Here is a 27,699-nt window from a genome sequence, read left to right as displayed (position 1 = left end):
TGCTCGAATCTCTGTTGGAAGCTCAAGATGCACTTGAACGATAAGGACAAATTAAAGAAAGTGTTTTCCAGAAGTATCACTCAATGGTATGCATCTACGCATTTGTGACCTTTATGGCGGCTTGGCATTATTATTTGAAAGCAAGAAATGCAGAATCATTCTGTATTGGACGGTTTCGTCCGTTTCAAAACATATTGGCAGCTACCGGTGTTGCTCCGACTTTGAAACCGGTTTTCTATCGGAGCGGGAGAAGCCGAAAAGAAAGAGAGAGCGAGCTGAGAAGGGAGGAAGAACAAGCAATCGTGGATGCCTGCAGAAGGCTGTGGGTGGCCAAAATTAAAAAAATAAAAAAAATTTAAGTAAAGTTTGCAAGTGATTTGTCGATTCTACTTAAAAAATTTTAAATTTTTTTCGCAGCCGCGTCCTCTGTCTCTTGTTTTGAAAACAGGGAACACGGCCCCAGTCCCTACAGTCTTCTACGGAAGTCCGTGGCCTCTCCTTCTCCCTCTCTCTCCTGTTCGTTTTCTCTCTCTCTCTTCTTCGGCTTCGGCTGATTTTTCTCAATACAGCTTGGTACCGAATTGGTCCCGAGTTGGAATCCTTGTTTGAAAGCATTTGGTGGTCTAAGTAGCTGGATCCTTCCATTTTCCTTATGAAGGGAAAACTAACTCATCATGCCATCTAACTCCATCTTGTGCTGCAGTAGGAATTTTTTGTACAAAGCAATATCAGGCCGCCTCTTGTAGCTGTCTCATTTGTGCAAGTCGAGCTTTTATACTTCTAGAGTGACTGGATTGTTTCAGATAAATCTGTCGACCGACCAACCGCTTAATCCCGGTTGCACTTACACCCAATATTTATAAACTTATACTTGCACCTACGTGACAGCGAATCTATTTACCTCATGAAAAAAAGTTAAAATTATCCTTAAGTGACGAACAAATAACAAAAACTCTTAAAACTAGGAGTAAATTATAAAAATCTATGTTTATATCCCTAAGGTTTATTTTTATCTAATATTTGAACCTATAATTTAACGGAATGTTAGTCAAACTGTTAACTTAAATGAGACCTAAATGTCATGTTAGAAAAAATAAAAAAAAAAACAACCTAGCCTTAAGTGATATAACATCCACCCAAGGAAAAGAATAATTGTGAGGTACTATAGGTTTGGAGCTTAATCTTGATGACTTATCAAAAAAGAGCCATGTGTTTCAGCAAAAAAAAATAGAGCCATATGCCATGAAAAAAATAATCTATATCTCTCAGGCAAGTAGATGCTTTTAAAATTTTATATTGCAGAGAACTAGTCTTAAGAGTTTTGTCACTTGAGCCAGTCTATCCATGGTCTAAGCTAGGCTATGGAATCACAACTAATGCATCTTCCAAAAAAAAAGAGTTCTCATGCACATACTTATTTTGATCCTTTTGATAACGGGTGCCAAAGATATCATAGTTTCATATATAGACATAGGTCGTCCACAGCAATAATGTTAAGGAATCATGTCTACAATATTGGACAAGTAGAACTTAGAATTAGAAAATAATTCACTGGCATCCTCAATCTCTATAACGTGATGGACGTGCAATTGAGAATAAAATCTGGTCGAAAATGATGCTCATTGTTGGATGTTGGTCGGAAAGGACGCTCATCGTCAGATGCCGATTGAGAAGGAAGCTTGTCGCCGGTCGCTCGTTGGAAAGGGACGCTCGTGGTTGAATGGTGAAGCGAGAAAGAAATCATAACTGCTCAATCTTGAAGAAAAGAAGACTCTTGAAGATGAAAGACTTTAAAAAGATCTGAAAGTCAGAAAGTGAAAGAAGAGCCTTATTTTCTAATTTTGCTTTTTTACGATAGATAAACAGTTTCACTAATATTGTCAATTTAATTGGGTGCAAGTGTAGCTTTTACAAAATATTGAGTATAATTGTAATAAATATAAACCTCATAATGATTATTATAAAGTTATTTTGGCCATTTTTTAAAAAAATGACATGATGTTTGGATCTTATTAAAAGTTAAATTATAGATTAAAATATTAAATAAAAATAAATTTTAGAAGATAAAATATAAATTTTTCGTACTATTGGATATAAGTATAATTTATCTTTAATCTTAAGAAGATTTTTTATAACTTACTCTAATATTTATTTATGGCATTATCACCATGTTCTCTCGTAGTTGTAATGCATCACCAAAATTCTCTAATATTAACTCTAACCCCATGATGTTAACTTCATGCTACCGTGTGCTTACCAGAATATCAAAAGATTTGCACATTTTATGTCATTTAAAAATTTTGCAAGCAATTACAGAATCTCTATATAATTACCTAAGAACACAAGTTGCGGCTGGATGCTTGGTTACAAGTTTGAAATGGAAAGTCCTCGTTTCGTTCGGCTTGGAAAGCCTCACTTCGTAGACGGTAGACCTCTCGAAGACTCGGCTTTCAAAATGACAGTCGAGCTGAGATAGCTTTACCTCACCCTATTAAGTTAAGTATACAGTTGGAGTTATATTTTTTCTTAGGACAGGTTTTTTCTCCCTAACACCTTTATTCCTTCCAAGAGCCTGGTTCGAGAAGTTTCGTTTCGGTCAGCCTTGTTTCACCATGCCAGACCATGAGTTCTCACGTTTTAGCAGGGTTATATATGCAAAGTTCCCTTTCTTCAGCAGCAAATTAGAACAAGATCGACGCAGCAAGCAATTCAAAGTTGCATAGGCTTTCATGCCTCAAAAAACATCGCAGAGAAGACAGGCATCATAACGCTAGATACTTATTTTCACCATGCCAGACCATGAGTTCTCACATTTTAGCAGGGTTATACATGCAAAAAATCCCTTTCTTTAATAGCAAAACTAGAACAAGATCCATGCAGCCAGCAATTCAAAGTAGCGTAGGCTCTCATGCCTCAAAAAAAAAAAAGCAGAGAATACTGGCATCATAACACTAAATATTTGGTAGGCATCATCTTTGCTGAATGCCACTAGGCCAGGTCTGGTTTTTGACGGGCTCCAGAACAGCTGAGACCTCTCCCAAAAGGTCTTCATCCAGCCCCTCATGCAATAATTCTAGAGCAGCAGCTACATTCTCCTCGACCTGCATATCATGCATATGCTTTCAGTTGATATGTTATTTTTGTAACCTGCATTATGTGATCAAAATGATGCTCATCTCCATATTTGGCATGTACCACTAGAACATAAATGCTGCGTGCAATGTGATACTACTCGCATCTGGAATTGAAGTGTGTTTTCTGGGGTGATCATAAGGAAATTAGCTAAACCTAATAAGCAAATCTAATAGATTAATTTAGAATTAGGTTTACAATGGAAAAACAGTTCCTCAATGCAAGGACAATAAGCTCATCTGATCACTCAGGCAATAATCTGGAACTTCAGTTATTTAGTCTCGATGTGGATAATCAATTTATCTTTGAAGAAATGTGGTGAATGCCAAGCCTATGAAAATATAGGTTTGCCACTCCCTGCAGCCACCATGAAGCCATCAAACTAAACCTTTTTGAGAAATATGTGATATGCTGCCACATTTATGTCATTTAGTGTATAGATGTTACTGGATTTTAGTGATTCTCAAGATCACCTTCAAGTTTCCTAAACTCTTAAACTGCATGGTGGTCAAGAACTAATAGCTGCTACAGAACAGTTACCTATAGTAGCCTTTATAGAATGATTACTTTTGCCAAAAAAATCTGTAAAAAAATATTGCAACTGCCGCGAAAGTTTTTGGGCAAACTGTCAAATAGCTAAGCCCAATTACGCTGAACCTCAATGGAAGTTCAGGCAAACAAGATGTCCTGAATCAAAATTTTGTGCAGCAACACCGCCCCCCTCCCCACACGCACACATCCTTATCTGGTTATGTGTTGCTTCTTTTCCTCCACAATTATGGCAACATGTCACTAGCTAGACAAAGGTGGATTGGATGGTTTAGCAAGGAAATGTAAATTGACAGTAGATTACTGAGAAATTGGGATAAATTTCTACCGGTCCATCCAGACCCAAACCTTGACCATACAAGAGAGTGGAACCTAAAACAAGGGCCAGACTAAAATCTACAGCATAAATATTTAGTATCCAGAATATCTGATTCTACATGGTTGTATTGTTGCCAAAATACCAAGCACATTTTGCATAATAATAAAATTATTTTATATAAAAAAAAAAGCAGCCACTTTGGGGTGGCATATAGATGACCAAGTAGGTTCAAGAATTCGTTGAAAATATAGAACTCAAAAAGCATCTCACTGACTAGCACAGCTAATTTGCATTTTGAGAAGAAGTGCCAACTGCGAAAATAGCCAGAATTCTCTTGGTTGCTTGTACAGTATAACATTAAAAAAGTGGCTCAGCACAACTTAAAATAATGGAACAGCCAGAAACTGCAATAGCAAGGTACTAACTGGGAATTAGCCACCAAAAGAAAAATATTAAAACAATGATAATTACAATTGCTACTAAGAAACTACAAGAAAACCCTATTGAGGTGAACACAACAATGAGAAATCGATCTTTTAAATGGAAAGATAAAAAAAGAAAGCAGTTAGCTAGTAAAAAATTTAATGGGAGCAAAATCAGTGCTGTTGAGTATTATGAATGAGAAGGCTTGGTAACTTAAATATGAGCGCTTAAGATGTTACTACAAGATTTCATAAAAAGAACCTAGGATTGAAAAAACATCCAATCATATAACAGTTTTTGATGAATAAGGGGATTTTAGCAGATTTCGAGATGTTCAAGGTCGGCACTAAAGGAAAAGTCAGGATGAAGAAGATTAGGTTCAAGATGAATACATGTATCATTATCTTACTGGAGCTTGTTCTTCCTGATCCTTCTATATGATTACAAAGAGGAAGACAATATACTTTGAGGTGTGTTCGCATTAAAGAGAACTTTGACAGATATTTATCTGCATGCAATTTGTTTTAAGGCACCAAGCGCATGACATGATAGTTACAGTTCTTAAACGAGTGAATATATACAGTTTGTATTTGCTAGTAAAATGGTGGAAGTTAATGTGTAAAATGATTAAATACCTGTCTGGGAGAGTTCATGCCAACAAGCACAGCTGAGATCTCTTTATTTGTCAAGCTGTACTGTAGAGCTACCTTTGAAATGTTTTTTCCCTTTTCCTTACAATGAGCTGCTGCAGCTCCACATGCAGACTGAAAATGTAGCAAATATAATTATGTGCCTAGCAGCATATATGAATGAGCAAAAGCACGCACTAAATGCTTGACATCGGTATGATATGTGAGTTTGAATTTTTATATTTTTCAGGTGAACAAACCAAGTTATCAAAATTAATTTAATATATGATATTATAAAAGACAAGAATATCGACAGTACATTCTAAGAAGATGTGAGTCTTCCGAGTCATTGGTCCCACAATTTCTCATTATTTCACGCTTCAAGCAAACATTTGCTTTTAGAATGATAAGTCTCAAGATCTGGGCGGTCCAATGATAAGACACCCAAATTTTGAAGGGGTGTATTGGATTCTAAATTTCTAATCCTTTTGGAGGCAGAGCACCTACTAAACAAATTTCTAAAAAGACCGAGAAACAAAAGGGGGAAAACCAAAGAGTATTTTTATTAGGACTCCAAGGCTGTAATAATTATCTATAGTAAGGCATGCATAATGTTTATTTGTTATTTCTAAAAAATAATACAGAATAAAATGGATAGAATAATAAACAATCATATGTATCTGATTTCTAAATTGATGCACACCTCATCTTGGCAGGCGCCAAGCATCTTCTAGAGACACAAGAAGACCTATAATAGGTACTCTAGTGGATGGTTCAACACTAAGAATCAAAGACTGCAAGAATTAAACTCCTGACTGCAACTGAATAATTTTCACAATAAGCATACGGCTTTTCTTCTTCAGAAATCGATTCAGGCATACATTGTCAAAACAGGGACACCTATTTCTTGATTGCTTCATTATGACAGGTTTATTTGTTATCTGAATCTTTCTTATCAAATAGCAGAATAGCACAACCTAGAAAAATTGAGTTGTTAGATTACAAGATCTTGTAAAAGTTTTTGGTTTAGAATAGAGTCATGTAAAAGGTAAGTTCTAACCAAGTTGAAGACCATTTACATAAATAACAGCATGCAACCATCACTACAGTGTAAAAGTGTTTCAAGGTAATATGAAGGCTTACAGACAGAAAACTTTGGTCAGAAACTGTAAATAATTCTCCACTGCCCCATTGAACAATCAATACTTCTGTCTATCTCACCCTTTTTACATCCAGAAATAAAGTCTTGACAGAAACGAATATCTTACCACAAAGATTTGTGTTTTTATCAAGTCCTGGCATGCCCAATCTTGATTCTGCCAAGTTTGGTTGAGGTTTTGTCTGGTGGATTCCCTCTCAATACATCATCACTTATTTTAGAATTTAACCTGCTGATACTTCATAGCTTTATCCTTACTTGGGACAATCCAGATTTACCACCTTAACACTTTATTATCAGATCCATTGTCCATACTTCCACAAGATCATTACTTTCACGCTTATCAACTGATCTCATGAAATGATGAAACTACAAAAACATACTTGTTGTATTCATTATCTTCCATCAAACCATATGATATATCTTAAGGAATATTATGTGCTAATGACCCATTAAAACTCTATATGGATGCTTCACAATTCAATTATAAGGTATATCAAGAAGAAGATGGAGAAGAAAAAGAATTTACCTTGAGCTCTGGAGATGCAGGATGCCACTCTGGTGGACCATTCTCTGTGAGAAGGCCCATTGCGAGTGGCGAAGCACTAATCACCCCAACTCCCTTGCCCTTCAAATAGGGGAGCAAATCTACAAGGGTTGAATCATTGATGCTGTAATGGCAATACGAAAGAATCACATCTACTGAACCAGGTGGTACCCTATCGAGCACATACGTGAAAATCCCCAGAGGGAGGGCCGTTATTCCAATAAATCGAATCTTCCCTGTCTCTTTTAACTTTTGAAGCGCAGGAATAGTCTCATTCACAATCTGTAGGAAGAAAAGAAAAGAAAAAAACATTCATGATTTCACCATAAAGCATGTAAAGACTTCATAAAGCAAACAACTTCATGTTCTTCTAAGAATGTTCACAGGTTCCACGATAAGTTACTGAAGTAATGTTGAGCCCTTTTACTAAAAAGTGGACAGAAATCGCCAAACGGGACCTGATCGAGGGAGCCGAACTCGATATCGTGACAATGGAGGATGTCGACGTAGTCCATCTTCAATCTCGCGAGGCTCTCATCAATGCTCCTCGTCACCCTCTCGGCGCTGAAATCAAATCCATCGATGTACCGGCCGCACTTGGTGGAGACGACGATCTCGTCCCGGCGCACCCCGAGCTCCTTCAGGCAGTTCCCCAGCACCGTCTCCGAGACCGTCCCCCCGTAATACCTAAGAAAGAGATCGAAGATGAGGAAAAGGCGCGACCTTTGATGGAAAAATCAGGGAAAGGCGGGAGCTTTGCAGGGTTTTAGAGGAGAAGTAGAGGAAGGAGGGACGGACGGGGAGGTGTCGAAGAAGTTGATGCCGAGGCGGAGGGCGTCGCCGACGGCGGCGAGGGCGTCGCCAGTAGAGACGTGGCCGAAGACGTTGCCGAGAGGGGAGGCGCCGAAGCCGATGCAGCTGACCTTGAGGCCGGTGTTACCGAGCTCTCTCCGTTCCAATGTCGTTGCCATGGCCGATGGATTCCTTAGGGTTTGGGTCTGGGAGGAGGTGAAGAGAAGAGAATGAGGAGCTCAAGATGGGCCTCTATTATCGTCCCGCGTCCGGGCCGTGGAGCAGGGGGTGGGGCCCGGAGAGGATACAGAGCGGTGGGGTCGCGCGAGGCGAGGCGCGGCGAGGAGCGGAGAGAAGAGGTAACGTCGCCGCCACACCGTGGATTCCCTTCCGCCGGGTGGGGCCCAAACAAGAGATCGCCGTCAATAAATTTTATTTTTTTTCAGAAAACGGAGATATCTAGGCTACTGTTAGGAGTGTTGGATCCGGAAAAATCCGATTATAATCCAATTCGAATGGAATTGGGCTAAATTTCGATTAATATTTTTAATCCAATTCAAATATGAATTGAATTTGAATTCTACTTATCTTCGATCCAATTCAACCTACTTGCAACCCTATATAGTTCAAATATTATAAATGATCAATACTGTAGATTTTTGTTCATACTGCACAAAATCCTATCAAAGAGAATAGACAGAAAACTAGTTCATGTGAGATTAGCTATTGGATGGTATTATTACGTAGGCTACAAAATGAATCTTTAAGTTTTTCTTTCTTAATAGAATCTGTTAAGGTTTATATCCTTAAATTTATTTTATTATGGTTGCTAATTCTCATAATCTTGGTTCTCAAACTTCTGCACTCTAAGACTACTAGAATTGCCTCATCCGGTATGGGCTCTTTGTAACTCTAAGAAGGAGGGAAAAAAAAATGCAAATAATTACACTAGATTAGCTCTAATCAATCTATTTCATGACATTATTTACCTTGTCGAGAAATGAGTAACTATGATCAATGCCACACATGCCCCACACTAAAAAATATGTTATAGTTGTATTGTGATTGGTACCGAGAAAGATTGGATAATCCTTGTATGAAGTTATAATATTAGTATAAAGAGTAATAAAAAAGGGACTTTCAACTTGGACAAGCAATCATTTATAAGCCAATGTAAATATTTACATAAACACTTTACTATGGTTGTCATAATATTCTTTTAATTGATCCGAATGGTCAATATACAAAGAATCATTGGCAAGAAAGAATATTGAAATTATAGTTTTGATGCTATATTGACAGTTAACAATACTGTGCCATATCATAACGAGTATGATGCATGCTAATAAAAAAATGTGCATGAATATATACGACCGACAACATGCATCATATGCTAATAATATTGTGCCAGCTTTATATTGAGTCAGGATTAGCATGGTCAGAAACTTCAACTATTTGGTAGAAAAATATGTATTCCTTCCAAAAGGGTATTTCATAATTTATTATATATATTTTTAAATATCTCACAATAATACAATGTAAATATACAAATTAGAGATATATAGCAAAAAACTATGAACATTTAGGGTGCTCCACTCTCACCCTAAATGCTAAACTCTTACTCAAATGCTGATGGCTATATAGCTATATTTAGAGAGAGAAAGCATTTCTAGATACTCTACAAAACTTTTCTTACATTAATGTGTGGATGTAATCTCATGGAAGGACATTAAACGCCAAATAGAACTACATAATTTCCATGAGGGTGAAAAATCAAAATTCCACGATGGAATTTCAAGTTCTTGCCATGCAAGAACATAGTTAGCACTAAAAAAGCTCACTTCCTTTGCACTTAGCTTATCTACTGGTTTTCTACGTATACACCAGAAAATTAATGGGTGCATGAGTGGGTGCATAAACGGGTGTCAGTGTGTCGTGGTGAGCATATGTGGGATAAATTATGGGGATAATTGGTTACGGTAAATAATGATTGTGAGTGTGAATTAGACTATGTATGCGTGTGAGGAATGAATTGATGCATGCATGAGCGCATAGACGGGTTTGAGGTTTTGGGGATTAATTAGGGTAGCTAGGAATTGAATCATTTAAGGTTAGAGTTTCATAAAGATGAAATGGTGGTCTAGTTTGATAACTAAGTAGGCCAGTTGGATGCATGGGGAATTAGGTCAAGGAATAAGGATGAAAGGTTAGGGTTTGGAGATGTATAGAGTTGGCATTGGTTGGGGGTTAGCCTTAAGAAAGACAATAGAAAATCCATCAAGTGATTTAAAATAATCAAATCAACAAAAATAAAGTAACTATGAAATATAATGATAAATGATAAATTTATTATAAAATTTAAATCGGCAAGCTTGCTGGATTATATAGGAGGCAGTTCTAATAAATAGCTAGATGAGCCACGAATAGATAACTCCTAGCTTGATCTGAAAGTAACAAATACAAAATCAAAGTCCCTCAGCTAGGTTGCCAAATAGATAGCTTCTAGCTGAAGTACTCAACCCAATGCATCTCAACTCTAAAATAGGAGGCAGTACTAACACAAGACTCCTTTGGTTCGTAAAGAAAGATGAAAAAAATCAATAAAAAATAAAAATATTTTTTATTTTGTTGGAGTTTTTAAAAAATAAAGATGACAAAATAGCATTTATGTAGAAATCAAATTTTTATGTTTAATAAGAAAAAAATATTACGATAAAAATGAAAAACCTACTTTTCCATCCGTTAGAATTTGGAGTCTTTTGCTTTTCAAAAGTATTTTTAAGCTATTAAAATTTATGAATAATTTTTTTTATTAAGGTATAATAGGTATACCATACAATTTTTCTAGAAAACTAAATGCTCAACTATATATTTTTTCAAATGTCATATTTTTAAAAAATATCTTTTCAAAAAAAAATATAGTGAGGAAAAATTCTTTCACGAGCCAAACGAGTCTTTAGCAACCACCGAGTCAGATCCACATCAGATATAAGACGGGTCGGTTCTGGGCCTGCCCGATCCGCTAACACTCTTGCCTCCGCCTGTACGAAGTACCGATAAAGCCCTCTGCCACAGCAGTGGCGCGCCCTTACCGGCTTACCGCCTTAAAAGGCCCACATCTAGGTCTTCTTCTTGCCTCCCGGTGGCCGATCTCTTCAGCGGCGTCGCTCCGAAGATACGATGAAGGTAAGAATCGATCGCTTGATTGCTAGCTCTACTGTTCTATCTTTTAATTGATCCACCAAGCGCCAGTGAATCGAAGACCTTAAATCCGTGCTTTCGCACGCCGATTCTGTCAATATTCATGCGATTAAACATGAGGGTTTCATCCTTCTGTTGTTTTGGATTTGCTTGAGTTCAGATAGCGGTCGAGGGCTGCATGCATGGAGAACTCGATACGGTCTATGCGACGGTCAAGCACCTGGAGGAAGTGGAGAACACCAAGATCGACCTCCTCTTGTGCTGCGGGGACTTCCAGGTATCCGTTTACTTACATCTTTGGCTTTCAGTGCTTTGGGTCGTCTATCTGCATGCACAAACTGCTCGAAATTTGTAATATTGATGTTTGGAGGAGTTAATTTAAGTACCTAAGATCAGAATTTCAGTTACATTTATGTTTATATAACGGAGATTACTCTTCATACTAGTTTTTCAGTTAACTTTGTAGTGCGAAACTAATTGTTGTGGTAAGGTGCCTGCTATGTATGAATATGTTATTTTGTTGTATAGTCATGCAAAATAGGGCTGACTAGCGATTTGATAGATGAGGGAGTTATCGTTAGGCAAACTTTTCTTTGCAATGCCAGGTTTCTGGTTTTTGTATAAAGATCGGTAGGCTAGGTGAAGGATGATACCTCACTAAACTATGACCCACTCGGTGTATTTATCAAGGTGCTAGGTGAAGAGGATGTGAAGTGACTGGAAATATATTTAGACCATTGTAGAGAAAATAGGGTCGTAAGCTTGAACTAGGCAGAATGAAGCACTGGAGATTGTTGAAGGAAGAAGAACATTGTTTCCTTTGTTTTTTCTGCAGTATCCAGAACATCCCTGTCTCAACTCATATTAGGAAGAAGCATACTCTTGTAGCCCTCAATTAAAATTACTGGCTAATTTATTAAGGTAATAAAGTAAAAAAGTTCTTAGTTTGGTCAATAAAGAAACAAAAAAGAAGTCTATGTAAGGGGAAAGTCCATAGGGCAAATTCTCTTGCACGCTTTCAGCCAACCTACATTGCATAAGCTACCTTACATGGTGATGTCGATTAAATTGGATATCATAATTTTTTTTAACAGAACTAAAGTCTGTTTTATGCAAAGGAGGAAGGTGCATGAGAGGGAATATTTGTACGAAACTTGCTAAAATAGCAGTTAAGCACGCATTTTAGGATTTTCTTTTCACTCTAGACTGCTATAAATCACACTTTTTCATTAATGTGGACTTTGGTCCAATCAAACTTTGAAAATTATGAGTTTAAATTCTAACTGGATTTGCATTGAGTTTGCATTACAACAGTGACTTCTCTATGGTGGCATCATGGTACGGGAGCTTCATCAACATTGTGATGAATGTGGATTGTGATTATAAGTTTCATTTTAATAGAGAATGATTGAATATCTTGAGCAGACATTGTACCAAACTCCAGACACAATTCTCACATCAGATTGAAATTTGGATCATCTATATTCTGATCCTTGACTACCTAATAGATTATGTGATGTGACGATGTGGCTAATAGAAGGATTTGGAAAGCTAGAGGTCTCACTAAAATACATGAGGACTTGAGTACAAAATTTTGTGGTGTATGTTGCTTAAAGTTAGTGCTTACAAGAAAGAGAAGAAAAGGAAGAAATAGAAATGGGTTCCACAACATGACTAGTGATTCCTTCAAAGAACATGTTGACTATCAATGCAAGAAATTTATATTGATTATCCCATCGCTAAAGTTTGGGATCGTAATTTTGACCTTGAACAGATACTACTTTGCAAATTTCTCTGTTCAAGCTTCATTGTGACTGCAACTAATTTAATGCTTCATATCTAGGATTCAAGATGAACTCTCTTTCAAAGTAGTAATGCTTCCAATGCTTGGAAACTTAAATTGATTGCATAGAACCCAACAAACAACAAGATCACACATCATAGTTTCTCAATAGCTAGTTGATAGGCCATTACTTGGTATAGTTTAAGTTTAGATACAAGTATTTAATTTTTTTTAAAGGTTCATGTTTTGCTATTCTGGCTGATTCTTACTCCTAAATTTCAATACCTTTGAGGCAGGGGGTGGGTTTGTATAAATTTTTGATTTAGGGGCCTTTGTGTTGGTATGTTGGGACTAGGTATATATTTTATACTCTTGTGTAATTTTTGCACTATTTTCTAGTGCCATTTCTTTAGCATTTCTTAGTTCATATATGTTATACTTTATTTCTAGGCTGGGCATTTAGTGGCTTTCTTTGTAGGATTCCATGGGAATGCAGTTTTTACTAAATTTAGAAAGTCTGTGATTATCTTTAATAAGAAAGTGTAGTTTTTAGACTTATTTTAGTCATTTCTAGAGTTTTATAATTAAGGAGAGGATACAGATTATTTGTTTTCCAGAAATAAACACTCGGTCATCTGTTGTTCTCATTATTGTTAAATTCTTTTTGGTTTTAACTTAATTTTTCAGCTGATGTTCACCCTTGTGGTTGTGGATTAAGCCTGTTTTCTGGCTTTCTGCAATTAACCAGAGAATTTCTTATTCATGATTATCTAAAGCTTTATCGTCAAATATAGGGTAGAGCAAAGCTCTAAGTTGAGAACGCTTCTTGGAATGATTAAATATATTTTGTTACCGGCTATCTACCTAATGTCAACCCTCTAAGATTGGTGCAAATATTGCTTGAATAGTAAAATTTAGACAATAGATGTGCCTGCCATGGGACTTTGAAAGTGTCTTTATGAATGAGGAAAATGATAACTTTTCATATAGGGAGCTTTTTTCATCTGAAAGGTACAAAAAAGTTAAAAAATGCAGTTCCATTTGGTCTTTCTCATGATACTAAATAAATTAGATTTATAATGTTGTAAACTTGTAATTGTACACACGTAACATATTGGAAGATACCCAAGATTATGGTGTAGTCTCATGAATTCATTAGTCGTCTCCCATCTTATATGCTTGGGCTTGCTCTTTAGGACTTTTTTTTGGCCTTTGAGCATAGTTGCTTTCCTTATGGTGTCATATTCATGCCTTTAATGAGCTTTGGCCTTTGAGATAAAGTAGCCATTGTGTATCATGAAACTTAATATATTGGGCTCGAGTTTAGTTAGATGATCAAGCATCAAAATTATTGTTGTCCTGAAGAGATTCTCTACTATTATATGTGAAATAGAAACTTTGTATCCAAGCCTAGATCCTAGATGAAATTTGACAGTCCACACATGTTTTTCTTTTTTCGCTTTTGTTCGCTCCTCTCATCTTAGGTATGCATATATTTAGTGCATTGCAAACAAGCATGCATAAGTTCTATGCACCCTTGCTTGAACCTCAGGTTGGCTAGGTCCTAAACCTAGCATTGCCTGTGCGTGGATCGAAAATTAGACTATTATAAGAGAAAGAAATGAATGGGGGACATAAACTAATGCTTTAAGTTCATTTTTTTTAAAAAAATAAATCATACCAAAATGATTCATTTAATTGGTATCCATGCGAAATTCCTGATGGGGAAATGCCCTTTTATTTTTTTTGATATCCTCCATTCCTTGCATATGTTGGTTATTAGAAACTTAGAATCTTCAATGATAACAAGAAAAACTCAAAAACATTTGTCATTTCAACTTAAGAATATCCTTATCCATTTTCCTAGGTCTTGGATGAAATTAACTCATTTTTTAACCTTTTCCTAATGTATCCATAATTGCTTCTTGATGCTTCTGAAAGCAAACCATTTCATTTGCTAGACCAACCTCCATCTTGAAGACCTCATACATCATGAGTCCCTTGTTGTTGTAATTTGTGTTTCCGAGCACTTAGATGCATTGCATGTGCTTCTTTATTAGCATGTTCAGATACATGGACCATTAAAGTAATCCACAATACTAGATAATTTTCAAACATTAAGGGGTTATTTGGGTGACCATGCAGCTTATCCATCTAACGGTGGCATGTGAGAAGGTGTGAGAATGGGAAGTATTGGGGGTAGAAAATCATGGGATCAAGAGAAACCACAAAACAAACAATCCTTGACAAGAAAACCATAGAACAAACAATCCTTGAAATTTTAGATACTAGATTCCATTAAAAAGGTGATCTTCTTATCCTAAATTTTAGATATTTTTGAATTTCAAAAGACTCTCCAATCAGCTGGTTCTCTCCTTTCCTACTTCATCACCCCCCAATATTTCCTCCAACGCACTTGCACCAACATCCAAATAGGGCCTAAATTTGAATGTCTAAAGCTACTATAATTTTGGAAACATTATGAAGACTTTTTGTAACCATCCGAGACCTCACCAAAAAAGGCTACCCAGAAGTTATGAGTATCCAAGATCCTCCTAGTGAATGACTAATGTGGGATTAAGCACACACCCATGCGAACCCTCACACACTCCCCCCATTTAGCATCTTTGCCATGTCAAGGGTTCAAATCCAGTCAAATCCAATCACAGACGCCACCGTAGACCTATGGTTAGCCCCGAAAGGGCCCATGTTGTAGTTTTTCCTTAGTCCACATAGGCTAATGGCTGGGTTTGTTTTGATACCATTTGTAACAACTTAGGATCTTACCAAAAAGGCGCGCCTTGGTCTTGTATAACATGAGGGATGTGGGACTAAAAACATGTCCCCATGAGTCTTCACACAGTCCCCTCATTTAAGCCATAGAGTCCTCGCTAAAATAGGAGGTCTAAATTCAATTAAATCTAATCACAAATACCATGATCGATCCATAGTTAGCCTCAAAAGAGCCCATGCTGCAGTGTCCTCTAATCCCACATTGGTTGTATGCTGGAAAGATTTTGAATACTTATATAGGACCAAAAAATCCAAATAATACCTTCCATCTGGCCTTTTTGAGTAAAGTCTTGGGTTGATTTAAATAGTATTAGAGCGGATCTGGATTATGGGCTATGTGGACTAATGGACATTGCAGCATAAGCCCTTTTTAGGATGACCATGACCGACGTGGTGTTTATGATTGAATTTGACTGAATTTAAACCTTTAGTCTAGCAAGGACACCGGAGCTTAAAACGGGGCAGTGTGTAAGACCTGTGTGGGTGTGTGTTTAATGCAACATCTTGCATACTTATACAGGACCAGGGAATCCAAATATTACCTTCTAACTAGTCTTTTTGGGCGACATCCTGGGTTATTACACTTTCATATACTGTATGTCATAATTTCTTAATGTGCCATTGCAGATGTTTTTTTGGTATTGGTAACTAGGTGCTAGTAAGCTTTCCTTTTCAATTTGGTTAGGTATCTTTGTTGTTCTCCCACACCTTACAACAAACATACTGTCTTTTGACCCATGTAAAACACACAAGTACAGCTAATAGGTAGTCTATACTAATATGTTTTTCATTAAGTATTATTGAAAGCCGAGATCACATTAATGAACATTTTTCAAGTTGCTGGTTCAATTTTTAATTTATGTGACAATAATTGTAGCTTACTCTTCTTTATAGCCAATTTATGATGTTGCCGGCTTTTCTATAAAATATTCCTTTTTGAAGATTTCTTTATCTCTTGTTATATCATTTTCTCTGTTTAAGCAGGCTATTAGGAATGAGAATGATCTAGAAAGCTTAAATGTCAAACCAAAGTATCGTAATATGAACTCATTTTGGAAGTACTACTCTGGACAAGCAGTGGCTCCATACCCAACCATATTCATTGGTGGGAATCATGAAGCATCCAATTATTTGTGGGAGCTGTGAGTTTCTATTACAGTTACAAAAGGCTTTTAAAAACAATGAGCATGAAGCTTATATACTGCCTCTAGATTATTACTCTTTGATGTTAATACATTATTTCTAAATTTTTAATTAAGCTTGGTGGTTTTTTAGAATCATTTGTATGCCAAAGGATTGAGTTGTGGATTGGATTTGGATGTGCATTACTGCAATGTTTCTATGACTCAAAAGGTTAATCATTGAGAATTGAAATTTTTTTATAATTATAGAAATGCTGAAAACAAAATTTAACGGCAAAACCAATTCTGAAAAGCAAAGCATTATATAATCCCTTTTACTATCAAAAAAATCAAGGAAAATATGGTTGTATTGGAACAGTTCTCAATCCTTGTCTCATGAAATTTGGTCGAACTTCTCAAGATGCCTGTTGGTTCAAAATGCTAACAGTGTGTCTTGGGGATATAGACATGCTAATCCAAACATTAACATGGGAATAAAAAACTCAGGATCGTACTGCAGTCAAGCTTACATGAGAAGGATGGTCTGATGATGGTGATTCATAATTTTTTTGTAAAATTGTAGTATAGTGGATGATAATATGGCTCTGTGCATCAAATTTTTGTGCGATCATGATGTGCTAAACTTATAGGAGGATCTTGAAAGAGAGCAGCAAGGCAGAGAATCTTGTAGTTGTTGGATTTTATCAAGAGGGTATATGCACATATGTCATCATTGTGTAGATGAAAATTCCAAAATGTAAATGTTCTGCAACCAGGAATGGTAGACTTCTATGCAGACCATTAAAAGAAGTGTAAGAGTTATATGGATAGAGGAGAAAATGATGGAGATTTGCATTTTATGTTATTGTCATTTGCAACCTTGAAATGGGTGTGCTGCACCTTGAGATGACAAGCTGATAATTGTTGATCACATGAAAAGAAGAGCATGGGAGAAATTAAGCGAAGCTGGATTGAAGTTCTGAAGGAGGATTTAGATTAGCTTACACTGATGGAGAATATGATTGATGATAAATATTAATAGTGACAAGGATTCATAGGATCCAACCAAATTACATGGCATAGAGTTTATTTTAGTATTGTTTGAATCTTGTTTTCTACTTTCAGTTGTGTACTAATGAAAATATCTGTACCATGTTGGTTCCATTGCTAGGTATTATGGCGGATGGGCTGCACCTAACATATATTTCTTGGGCTATTCTGGAGTGATTAAGTTTGGCAACATCCGAATTGGAGGGCTTTCAGGAATTTATAAGCCAAGGGAATACCATTTAGGCAAGTTTATATTTTGGGTTCATGCTTTAGTTGTCTACTTCTTCATGAAACATTTATTTTTGCCTGAACATTATTTTTTGTTATTTCCAAATTATAAAAGTAGTCTGACTAATTAATTGCTGAAGTTCTGTTTTCATATTTCTTCTTTTGGTAGGGTCAACTATATTGCATTGCAAATGAGATATATCAGCTCCTACATGTCCTTTTACATAGTTATCTTATTCTTATGTGCCTTTTCTGAAGTTTGTGTTAATCATTTTATGCTATACTTAAATTGAATATTCAAGTTATCTATTGAAATTCACTAGCCTGAGCTATTGAAACACGTTCCTACCAGGACATTATGAGATGCCTCCATATGATGAGAATGATATTCGGTCTGTGTACCATGTGCGGGAGTATGATGTGATGAAGCTCAAGGAAGTTAAGGGCCAGATAGATATATTCATGTCACATGATTGGCCTCTTCGTATCACTGAGTATGGAAATTGGGAGAAGCTTGTTCGACATAAACCCTTCTTTAGACAAGAGGTAGTTTCACACACATTATCATTATCATAAATACATAAATCTGGTTAAGCTTGTGATTTCCTGAAGAATATTGATGATTAACCTAGTTCTCAAATCTATCATATAGTCATGCTCAATATTTTGATTGTTTTTATGAATTTCCTACCTGCTATGATCTAGGTAGTCTTATTATATGAATGCAGAAACATATACATTGTCCTTTTATATTGGATGGTGGGAATAAAAGTTAGAAATCCTTTTTGATGGTGGAGCGTTGCAAGTTGCAAATTGAATGAACATGTATTATGCTGAAATTAAAACAATCTTATGCTAGTTGGTCACAAGTTTATTGAGGTTAGACATACTCAGGTGGAGAGTTTACTTATTAAATTTGGTGCATTTATGATTTCTTGGAAGCATATGAAGTAAGAAACATATAAGTTTTATATTTTAATGATATATTTATATTCTTTCACGTGTAGGCCTTGTGAAGTAAAACTTATAATATGAATAACCAAAGCAGAATAATAAGTCAAGATCATTGTGTTGTCTCTAGGTTTTTGTTATTTGACATGAACATCCTCTTTCAAGTTAAATGTTTTATAATGGCATAATTTTCTTGATTTTGGGGTTTTATCTAGTCCTTTAAAGTATGAATTATTGAAAACCAATAAGTCGTGTCATATTTTAAATATTTTAACTTCCATGCTTTGGTTTGTATAATCTTAAGTGGAGGGGCACATTATGTCTTTTGGCATTTGCTTTCAACACATGCATTTTAATCACCTTTATTGTAGCTATGTTACATGAACTTGGCTATGATCTCAGGTGCATTTCTGTCTCGAAGTGTCTGATCCTTTTTATTCTTTGAGAATTTCCTTATGGACCCACACCCATGCTCAAGTGTCATGTGCATGTGTCTTAAGGTAAATTTTGAGATTCGGATAATGTAGGCGAGTAGAAATGTGTAGGATATTGGATTATTTTGTTCATTGTGTTCACACTAGGAATTGCTCAAGTTTCCCTCATATATTTAAATAGCTTTGCTTAGGCATATCTCTTGTACACCAATGTTTGTAAGCAAATTAAAATTAGCTCCATCAAGATTGGAATTTGAAAGATATGCTATTTTAGTGGTTGGCAAGGTCTGCAAAAAGGGCAATATGTAACCAGTTCGGTACTGCACGCACCCTATTGCGAGACAAGCTCGCAACAACTTTTCCTCACTCCAGTCATGGTAATATTGAAAACCATACGGTGTAGGTTGGTACTGCACGGTATGGGGAGGCAGTTTAGCTTAGTTTGGATTGTTATGGACCGGTTCATCTCACATACCACACGGAACCTCGGTACCATTTCAGTACCTGGAATGTTAGGTACGGTTAGTATGGGGAAGTATGGGTTAGTACCACAAACTACTAGTTGGTGTATATATAGCAAAGATTTATAATCTTCCATAGATTGTCTTGTTGCATCACAAGGTTCATTAAATTTGAGAGTTTTGCTTATCCTTTGGTCCTCACAATATATTCTTATAGTGGCATTTTTACTTTGGTGGTCCATTTATGAACATTTTGGGTTTTCTTTCATCCACAAGTCTTAGGATTGATTTGATTCGACATTCAAAAGATTTCTATACGGGTTTGTGTGAGGGCAGCACCAGTTTTGGAGATAATGCAAGGATTTAAGTGCCAAGTTGTATGATTCTGTATCTACTGAACATGCCCTGCTAATAAGTGACCAGCATAGTACAGGGGTGCATCCCTTTCAAGCATGCCAGCTAATGTTGCTTGTATCTATGTCTATCAAAGCAGTTGATGCAAATTTGACACATTGAGATGCCTGATTATACTTGTCAGCAATTTTGTTTTTAGTCCAGATGATCTAGAATTTTACCTCCTCTTTTTTCTCTCAAGGTTATGGTAATGATAAAAAAAATCATTGTTACAACCCAAGGTTTGGAACTCGAGATAAAATGCAAGAGATAAGCTTCTTATGGCAGAAGCTGTATGTGGGCTTCCAACAGCACTGCCATTACAAATAAGACATGTAAAGCATGTTGTTCAATGTAAATATAGTTAGATGTACATCTGTAGTTTTGCATCATAAGTTTTAAGCTTATTTACATTGTTCATTTAAACAATGTATTGTAACTTGTAAGCTTACTCTGACAAATTAATTAAAACTATGCAAATGCACATGTTAAACAGCAAAATTTGATCTAATGATTTGTGATATTCTAGATTTCCAAAGATTTGTTAAATATTGAACAAGCATATAAACTAAAAGCAGTTAACAGTGCTCTATATATAAAAAAAGAGAAATCAAATGATGTATCTCAGCATGCAAATTGCGAGCCCATGTACCATGCCAACTCTTCACCAGGAGGCAGACTACTTTTTCCTCTCCTAAGATGACTCTAAAACATCATTTTTTTCCTCCATTTTTTGTTCATCTGTTTCATTTCATTTATTAATAATTTGTTGTAAATTGGATTTATTTCTGTCTTTTCTTCTAATAGTTTTCTACTTGCCCAAGTGATCAAGGCCAGGAATGTTTGTGAGTTTACATTTAGCTGATGGTGTTGGTAGGCTGTTGCTCAGCCTGTCTTTTATAATGCTCCATAACTGACCCATTATCATGGCATCGTGGTATTGGTGGATTATTGCTTGGCCTTTTGTAGCTTGTGAGTTTCTAGTGTCAGGTACTCTTACTCCTTTCTGTGAATAACACTCACTAGCAGTCAGAAATGTGTGTTCTTGCAAATAAACATGCATATGTATCCATACAAGCACGTGTATTTAATTATTTTATTTTTTGCTCTTTATGGTTTTATTAAAGATTTCTATTGTCGTTAATGATGTCTTATGGTTAAGAGTAATCATGATTTCAAATTGATGCCTGAAATGTCAAGTGTCTAATATCTGTTCTAAGGTCCTTGATGGAACTCTGGGCAGTGTGCCTGCTGCAGAGTTGCTAAAAGCACTGCAACCACGTTACTGGTTTTCTGCTCATCTTCATTGTAAATTTCCGGCAATCATTCAGCATGGGGAGAATGGACCTGTGACTAAATTCCTTGCGCTCGATAAATGTCTCCGAGGGCGCAAATTTTTGCAGGTATTTGAGGTTTCATTTTCTAGATTTTAATCCATGACATCCATTGTATAGCTAACTCAATGTATTTCTTGTTCAATCTTTAGATTGTCGATATCGAAGCAGATCCAGGACCTTATGAAGTTCAGTATGACGAAGAATGGCTTGCAATAACACGAAAATTTAATAGTATTTTCCCCTTGACTCGCAAATCTGTCCAGCTTGGGTGGGCACATCAGTACCATCTACATTTTATCAAATTTTGCAAGCACTTCATCTTTAATTGGTGTGTGAAAGATGCTAATGTAACTGCTTTATGCAGGGGTCTTGATAAGCAAGATTATCAGCAGTGGGTGAGAAATAAGTTAAATGCTAGAGGAGCCAAGCCCTTTGATTTTGTTCCAACAGTCCCATCCTTTGATCCTTCTCAACCATTGTCCAATCGTTCGCATTGTGGTAACTTATTAAGATCTTAACTATCTCTTGTGTGCATGTGCCATCTTATGGATATATTATGTTATAAAATGTTTATAAATTTTCGAAAATGAGGCAGATAAATTAGACTGCTGGATTTTCCAGGTTGAAAGAGTTTTCCTTTTATTGCATTATTACTTCTTTGGGGTATGTAATCGACACTTCTGATTTGGATGCATAGTCTATCTTTTGATCAATCTCAGCCAGTTTTTTCTGTTTCCATTTTGGGAGTAATTTGATGATTTTGTTATTTGTTATTGTCATCAAATGTATACTGATGTCCAAACATGTCAAGATAAAGCAGAAGTTGGTAGGCTTCTCATTATAGTTTTTTTTCTTATAATCATTGCCTTGAATTTAAACCTTAAATAGAATAATACAGTCTGGAGTCGAATAAATTGATCTATTTCAAGTCTGAAGTCTGTAACGTTGTTGAATTTTTATTGTTTATTCATCATGAGGTACACATTTTTGTCTAGATTTGGACCTTGTAATATCTTTGCCTGTCCTTGACAAGCTTTTAATTGACTAAGGCGCTGATCATCTATGGATTTTTTCATTTGGGGAGTGAGAAGGCTAAGAGCCCAACCAAGTTCATTAAAATGTTAACTATTGTATTGTTGTTTCTTCAAGTCTGTCCACATCAACTGAAGTACTTTTATGCAATTATAATCACAAGAACTTGGTAACTTTGGTTTCATAATGTCATCATCATTCTCTAAGAGTGAGAAATACAATATGAGGTTTCCATGCACAACATGGTTTATGATAATCCTCTATGATTGGATGCTTTTAGAAATATAGACTTCATAACATTTATATATGATTATTATTTAACACATTTTCGATATATTGTTGTTTTCATCCATTGTTAATCGATCAAGATGCTATTTGTTCTGTGCATTATTTCATTTTTCATTCCCATCTTCCTTTTCGTGCAGGTCATATCCGGAACCCACAGACAGAGTCTTTGCTACAGTTTCTGGAACTCCCATATCTCCTTGATATTACAGCTGAAGCCAACACACCAAGTACCAACTCATTTAACTCAAATAGTTAGTTGTGATTAATCTTTATTTTTATTTCTTTCCCATATATTTATAAGTTTGCATTTGTGACTGCCTGATGGAGTCGCCTAAACATAAAATAAAATACTCAAGCATGTGCTGTATGCATGTGGGGATGTGCACAATCACCAAATAACTGGAGATTAATGAAAAACAGTGAATTTCTATTTATACACACACACACACATATATATATAAAGATAAAGAGAGAGAGAGAGTGGCTGGGATGCTTTTGAGAGCATTTGGCTCTAAATAGTTCATAGTCAGAAGCACTTAAAGATCTCCTAGTTTGAAAATCAAGACCATCAGTCATGATCATGACTCATAGAACACTTAGAAATTTAAAAAAATATTTTCGAGGTCTCTTGCTTATGTATCAAGTTAGCAGGAAATGAATGATGGCAATGCAGTTAGAAAACAAAAAATATAGCATCAACCATATGATTTACTATGGTTCGCCATACTGACCCAAGTCGGGCGGTATAGGGCTTATCGTACCAGTTTGGTATCAGTACTCGGTACGGAAGATGTACCGACACTCGGTACATTGAAAAGACTACCTATCGTAACGGCACAGTACTAGTGTAGCACCGGTATGGGGTTTGGTACCGAGACGGCGAACCTTATAACTTACAATTTCTATTTGCTGATCTTGATATAAATATTGTAAAACATAGGTAGATTAAATTTTTAGCTAGTTTGGATGTTTCTGAACCATAGATTAAACTGTAACATGATATCATACCATGATGCATAGATAAAAGACCCCAAAAATGCATGTTTTTGGTTTCTAGCCAATTCAAATGCCCTGTATTATGATTAATAATGCTGATTTCCACTTTGAGATATCTGTTGTTTTTTAATAGAAAATATTTGGGGCCAAATGTTCTTAGAAGCATCATAATTTAGCTTTGTGTCACAACTGTCATCTAGTATTATATATATACGGGTCAGGTTAGATACAAGTCGGGGTATGTATGTATGTCGGTCATATGTGGTTCAGATTAGATACAGGTCGGTTAGAAACTCCCAAATCCCAAACCTAAACATGACCTGTTTATTAAATATGTCAGAATTTGAAACCTGAACCTAATATGTTTAATAAGCAAGTTACCCGAACTAACCTACTTAATCGGTTTAATATCATAATTTTGCGGGATATCTTGGATGAGTCAGAAACGATGCCAACAGATATTCTTAGCAATGAGGTTGTGAGAAGAAAGTGGAATCTGAAATTTAGGAAGGTGATGTGGATAATTCAAATTTCAGTTGATAAAAAAAATTTATCTCCATAATTTAGAATATACAGGAGCCAAAAAAAGCATGGGATATTCTTGCGACCGTCCATTCAAGTTCTAGCAAAATGAGACATCACAAATAAAAATTACTTGAAGAGCAGATTATGGTTCCAAGCTTTCCTGAAAATCTGGAAGAGGAACAAAATTGGTTTCAAGATGAAGATCTGAAATAAGGAGAACTTAATCAGTTAGAGACCGTATCGAGTATATAAGAAATTCTAGAGTATAATGAAGTTGATCAATTTAAGGATCAATCAAGTCCAGAAGAGAATCTGGAGCAGGAGGAGCTTAATCAAGTGGATGTTATATCAAGTTCAGAAGAGATTGTGATAGAAGAATCCGTTAATTTGAAAATTGCTTTGGAAGAGTCAAAGGATGCTATAGTTGATCCAGTCATAGAAATTCATATGAAGAAATCAAATCATGTAGAAGAGTCTTGTATCGAAGCTATCTACGATACTGATATTTCTTATGGAGATTTAGTTAGTCATGATGATGAAGAGCTAACTAATTTTGAAGTAGTTTCAGAGATCAAGCAACAAGATGTACTTGGTAGAGATGATTCGTATTGTGCCTTGATACTCGACAAGATTTTAGTTTACCAATTGATTTTGAAGCTACTGCAAAGTTTAAGCTGCTAGAAGACTATCCATGAGGATTTGATTTCAAATGTAGAAGCCAACTATATGCAGATACTTGAAGTTGCTCAAGTGGAGGTATGTGAATATAGCCAAAAGTTTTCTTCTGATTTCACTGGTGTGCAGTTAAAGGCTCATATTGTAGTGAGCAACGATTACAACTGGTAAATTGATGTTCGTTGGGTTATGCTAGATGCTCAAAGGAATCTCGGTATCATCACTGTAGAGTCAATGCTGAGGGAAAGTGTTGCAGGTATTATCGACTTTGACTTACGCATTGAAGAGTACTAGCTAATGAAGGAATTATTGTTTGAGTCAATAAAAAAGTTTTGCTATTCAATTGTTGAATTGACAAGTTGTTATATATTGTTGTTACTGTGCAAATAATGACAAAGGCTATTGTGGCATTTCACAACATCAACAAGTCCAATGTTGACGACATGGACTTCACAAAGAGGGGGAGTGTTGGAAGTTCATTGCTTATCCTACTTGTGCTAGGATTCTAATCCTAGTTTATCATTGTTTCATATTCCAGTACTAGTTGGAATAGTTTATCTTTTAGTGCTAGTCCACTTTAGTGAGGTTGAGCTTTAGGCTTAATATGTTTGAGTTTGTTTTTTAGTTGGAGGGGGTTATTGATATTTTTGTCTTGTAATGGGAGAGAGATTATGGTTTTATAAAGAGGGGGAGAGGGTTACGTGAAGAAACTTGGAGAGAATTCTTTTTGGTGAGGTGAAGCATCTTGGAGAGATGTGAGGCTTCTTTGTGGGGAGAGGCGAACTCTTTATTTCAGCTTTTATTTTCTTTTGAATAAATTTACTTTTTCTTTTCCATTTTTTTTCTTCCATTATTATTTTCTTCTCACAATTCTCTGCATTTTTTGTGTGTTTGGTGTTTGTTTTGGATTTTGGGCCAGTGCAGTCGATTTACTTCGAGTGCCGTTTCACATCATTATGTTTCACTGAGAGAAGTAGTAGTTGGTAAACGATTAAGATGTTTTGTCATATGCAGTGGATATAGGGGAAATGTCATATCTAAAAGGGAACGTAAATTGTGTAGTTGGGATAAAGTAGGGTAGAATAAGCTTAAGGGTACTTGAATATATGTGGTGGGAAGTAAATCCTTTCCTTAGCACTGTACTTAGTGTTGGATAGAAGAAAGGGGCTCTGCCCCTGGGAATAATCATAGCAGTAGTCCCCAATGGTGTAGCTGGGGATTTGGCATGTTATAGAAGCAATGGATGCTGGAGAACTAGAGATGGAGTAGCGCTAGTTGCCAATTCAAGGCGATGAAGTAGGGTATTAGCAAGTGGTCGCAGTTCTCTTGGTCGTGTTATATGGCTGCCCCTGGGCTTCTGGCTGTGGCAGATGGTAGAACTTGACATTTTTACAGGCTGTAGTATATGCTAGAACTATAACGTGCTATAGAAATTGTTCACTTCTTTTTGTTGTCTTGTGAGTCTCTCTTATTTTTTATTTTCTTTTTCAAGGAATTTCATTGTGGGCCCTATTTTGTTATAACTTACATATAACTTCATTGTGTTCTACTTCTGAATTCTTGTCTGCTCGAATTTGTATATTAGTTGTGAGAGGAGAAAACTGAATATTATTTTTTTAAAAAATATTTTTTACTCCTAGTGCTCAGATTACGGTGGTTATTTTTTATGATGTTATCACTGCTGCTGTTTGTTTATTTACATATTTTGGAATGACTTGATGCTAACTTACCCCCAAAAGAAGACAGCGGCTTTTTACATCTGCTGATTGATGGCGGACATTTTTGTGATAATTTTCCAGATGTAAATGATGGGTTATTCGATCGCGAGTATGTGGATTTGGATGATGTGGATGAGCTTGAAGAGCTTGCACAAGTGGATGATGAAGACACTTAATATTCTTTGCAGTTCCACGTGACTAACCTCCCGACATGCGCTAGCAGTAGAACGTGCGATTATCTCCTGTTCGTGTCAAACTGCATACAAGAGAAATTGGTAAACAGCTGAAATTTGATAGAGGTAGCTGATAGGTTGCTACAATTGTTCTTCTATTTGTCATGTTCATCGGCGCCTTGGGCTGCTGCTTCATGTAATATGGACTTTCTCGGATCTGACCAGTATGCTTAAACTGCAGCGGGACAGATGCTTGTTTTACTCTTTACAGTCCAAAACACATCATTTAAATCTAATTTCTGTATAACTTGCACGGCTGCTTCGTATGTGAGCAATCAGCTGATGGACAGTGATATAGAACATGAGTCACCGTTCAGGGTAATCATGTCCAGTGAGCAGTTCATGCAGAATTGTTTCAGAATTTTTGTATCTGATACCGCAGTTGCCAACTGCAGGACTATATTTGCCAGAGGATTTAGCAGGATTCACCCCTGGCCAGATTGCATGCAATAATATTTAATAAAATGCTCCAAATTGTGTTCTCAAGGGCAGATAAAAGCGTAATAGAAGAATGAACTATGAAGCTCTCGGTATCACTTCTGTTGCTCCTTGTCCCATGGCTATAGACGCCTATCCAGGAACTATGGTTTGACTGTTTCGTTGAGGTAATATGAGACAACAGATGGGCTGGAGATTAGCTTTGGTTTGAATCTTCTGGTGAAAGCATAGCGCAATTGTGCCAGTGGCATATTTTAACACAATGAAATGATATGGTAAGAGAGGATCCAGACCAGTAGAAGAGGTGAAGTGGCATGGAAGATCTAGTTCTATTGGCCATTGCAGAGTAACTAGGTTGGTGAACGGATCATAATCCACATACCTTCATTTGGTTAGAGTAGTCTCACTTCTAATAGGCTTACTTCTTGCAAATCCCCTATCCTTGCATTTTATAGTTGCACAAAGGATGAAGACAATATGGATGAGGATGGC

The 27,699-nt window shown here is 36.3% G+C and overlaps 2 protein-coding genes across 3 annotated transcripts; one reads left to right on the top strand and one right to left on the bottom strand.

Annotated features, from left to right (window-relative positions):
• Window positions 1-2,765: 2,765 nt before the first annotated feature.
• On the bottom strand, window positions 2,766-7,949 carry LOC103707620 (NAD(P)-linked oxidoreductase superfamily protein). The gene is made up of 5 exons (XM_008792169.6): window positions 7,557-7,949; window positions 7,217-7,445; window positions 6,741-7,040; window positions 5,059-5,187; window positions 2,766-3,101 (listed from the first exon to the last, which is right to left on the bottom strand). The coding sequence occupies exons 1-5, from the start codon at window positions 7,727-7,729 to the stop codon at window positions 2,970-2,972; spliced, it is 963 nt and encodes a 320-aa protein (XP_008790391.1). The 5' UTR covers window positions 7,730-7,949; the 3' UTR covers window positions 2,766-2,969.
• A 2,650-nt stretch (window positions 7,950-10,599) lies between these two features.
• On the top strand, window positions 10,600-27,091 carry DBR1 (debranching enzyme 1). 2 transcript variants are annotated; one of them, XM_039127588.3, is made up of 10 exons: window positions 10,600-10,736; window positions 10,912-11,028; window positions 16,312-16,469; window positions 17,620-17,741; window positions 18,079-18,272; window positions 21,186-21,368; window positions 21,452-21,570; window positions 21,667-21,800; window positions 22,760-22,849; window positions 26,618-27,091. In XM_039127588.3, exons 1-10 carry the CDS (start codon window positions 10,731-10,733, stop codon window positions 26,710-26,712), a joined length of 1,218 nt encoding a protein of 405 aa, XP_038983516.2. In that variant the 5' UTR covers window positions 10,600-10,730; the 3' UTR covers window positions 26,713-27,091. The 2 variants fall into 2 exon arrangements, with proteins under 2 accessions (XP_038983516.2, XP_038983517.2); XM_039127589.3 differs by lacking the exon at window positions 16,312-16,469.
• Window positions 27,092-27,699: the final 608 nt, after the last annotated feature.

This window comes from Phoenix dactylifera, chromosome 7, assembly GCF_051530095.1.
Source record: "Phoenix dactylifera cultivar Ajwa chromosome 7, Ajwa_hap1_PhDact_Kaust_v1.1, whole genome shotgun sequence".
NCBI lineage: Eukaryota > Viridiplantae > Streptophyta > Magnoliopsida > Arecales > Arecaceae > Phoenix > Phoenix dactylifera.
Note: the sequence above shows the minus strand (reverse complement) of the source record. Positions and strands in the feature narration are given on the sequence as shown.

Bases quoted from the DNA above. Each gene is read 5' to 3' on its own strand.
- DBR1 (XM_039127588.3), top strand. The intron at 18,273-21,185 runs GTAGTTTCACAC...ATCTGTTCTAAG, and splicing joins AACCCTTCTTTAGACAAGAG to GTCCTTGATGGAACTCTGGG. The intron at 22,850-26,617 runs GTACCAACTCAT...ATAATTTTCCAG, and splicing joins AGCTGAAGCCAACACACCAA to ATGTAAATGATGGGTTATTC.
- LOC103707620 (XM_008792169.6), bottom strand. From the start codon at position 7,729: ATGGCAACGACATTGGAACGGAGAGAGCTCGGTAACACCGGCCTCAAG. The intron at 5,188-6,740 runs GTAAATTCTTTT...CTACATTTTCAG, and splicing joins CTGCATCTCCAGAGCTCAAG to TCTGCATGTGGAGCTGCAGC. The intron at 3,102-5,058 runs GTATTTAATCAT...CATGATATGCAG, and splicing joins GCATGAACTCTCCCAGACAG to GTCGAGGAGAATGTAGCTGC.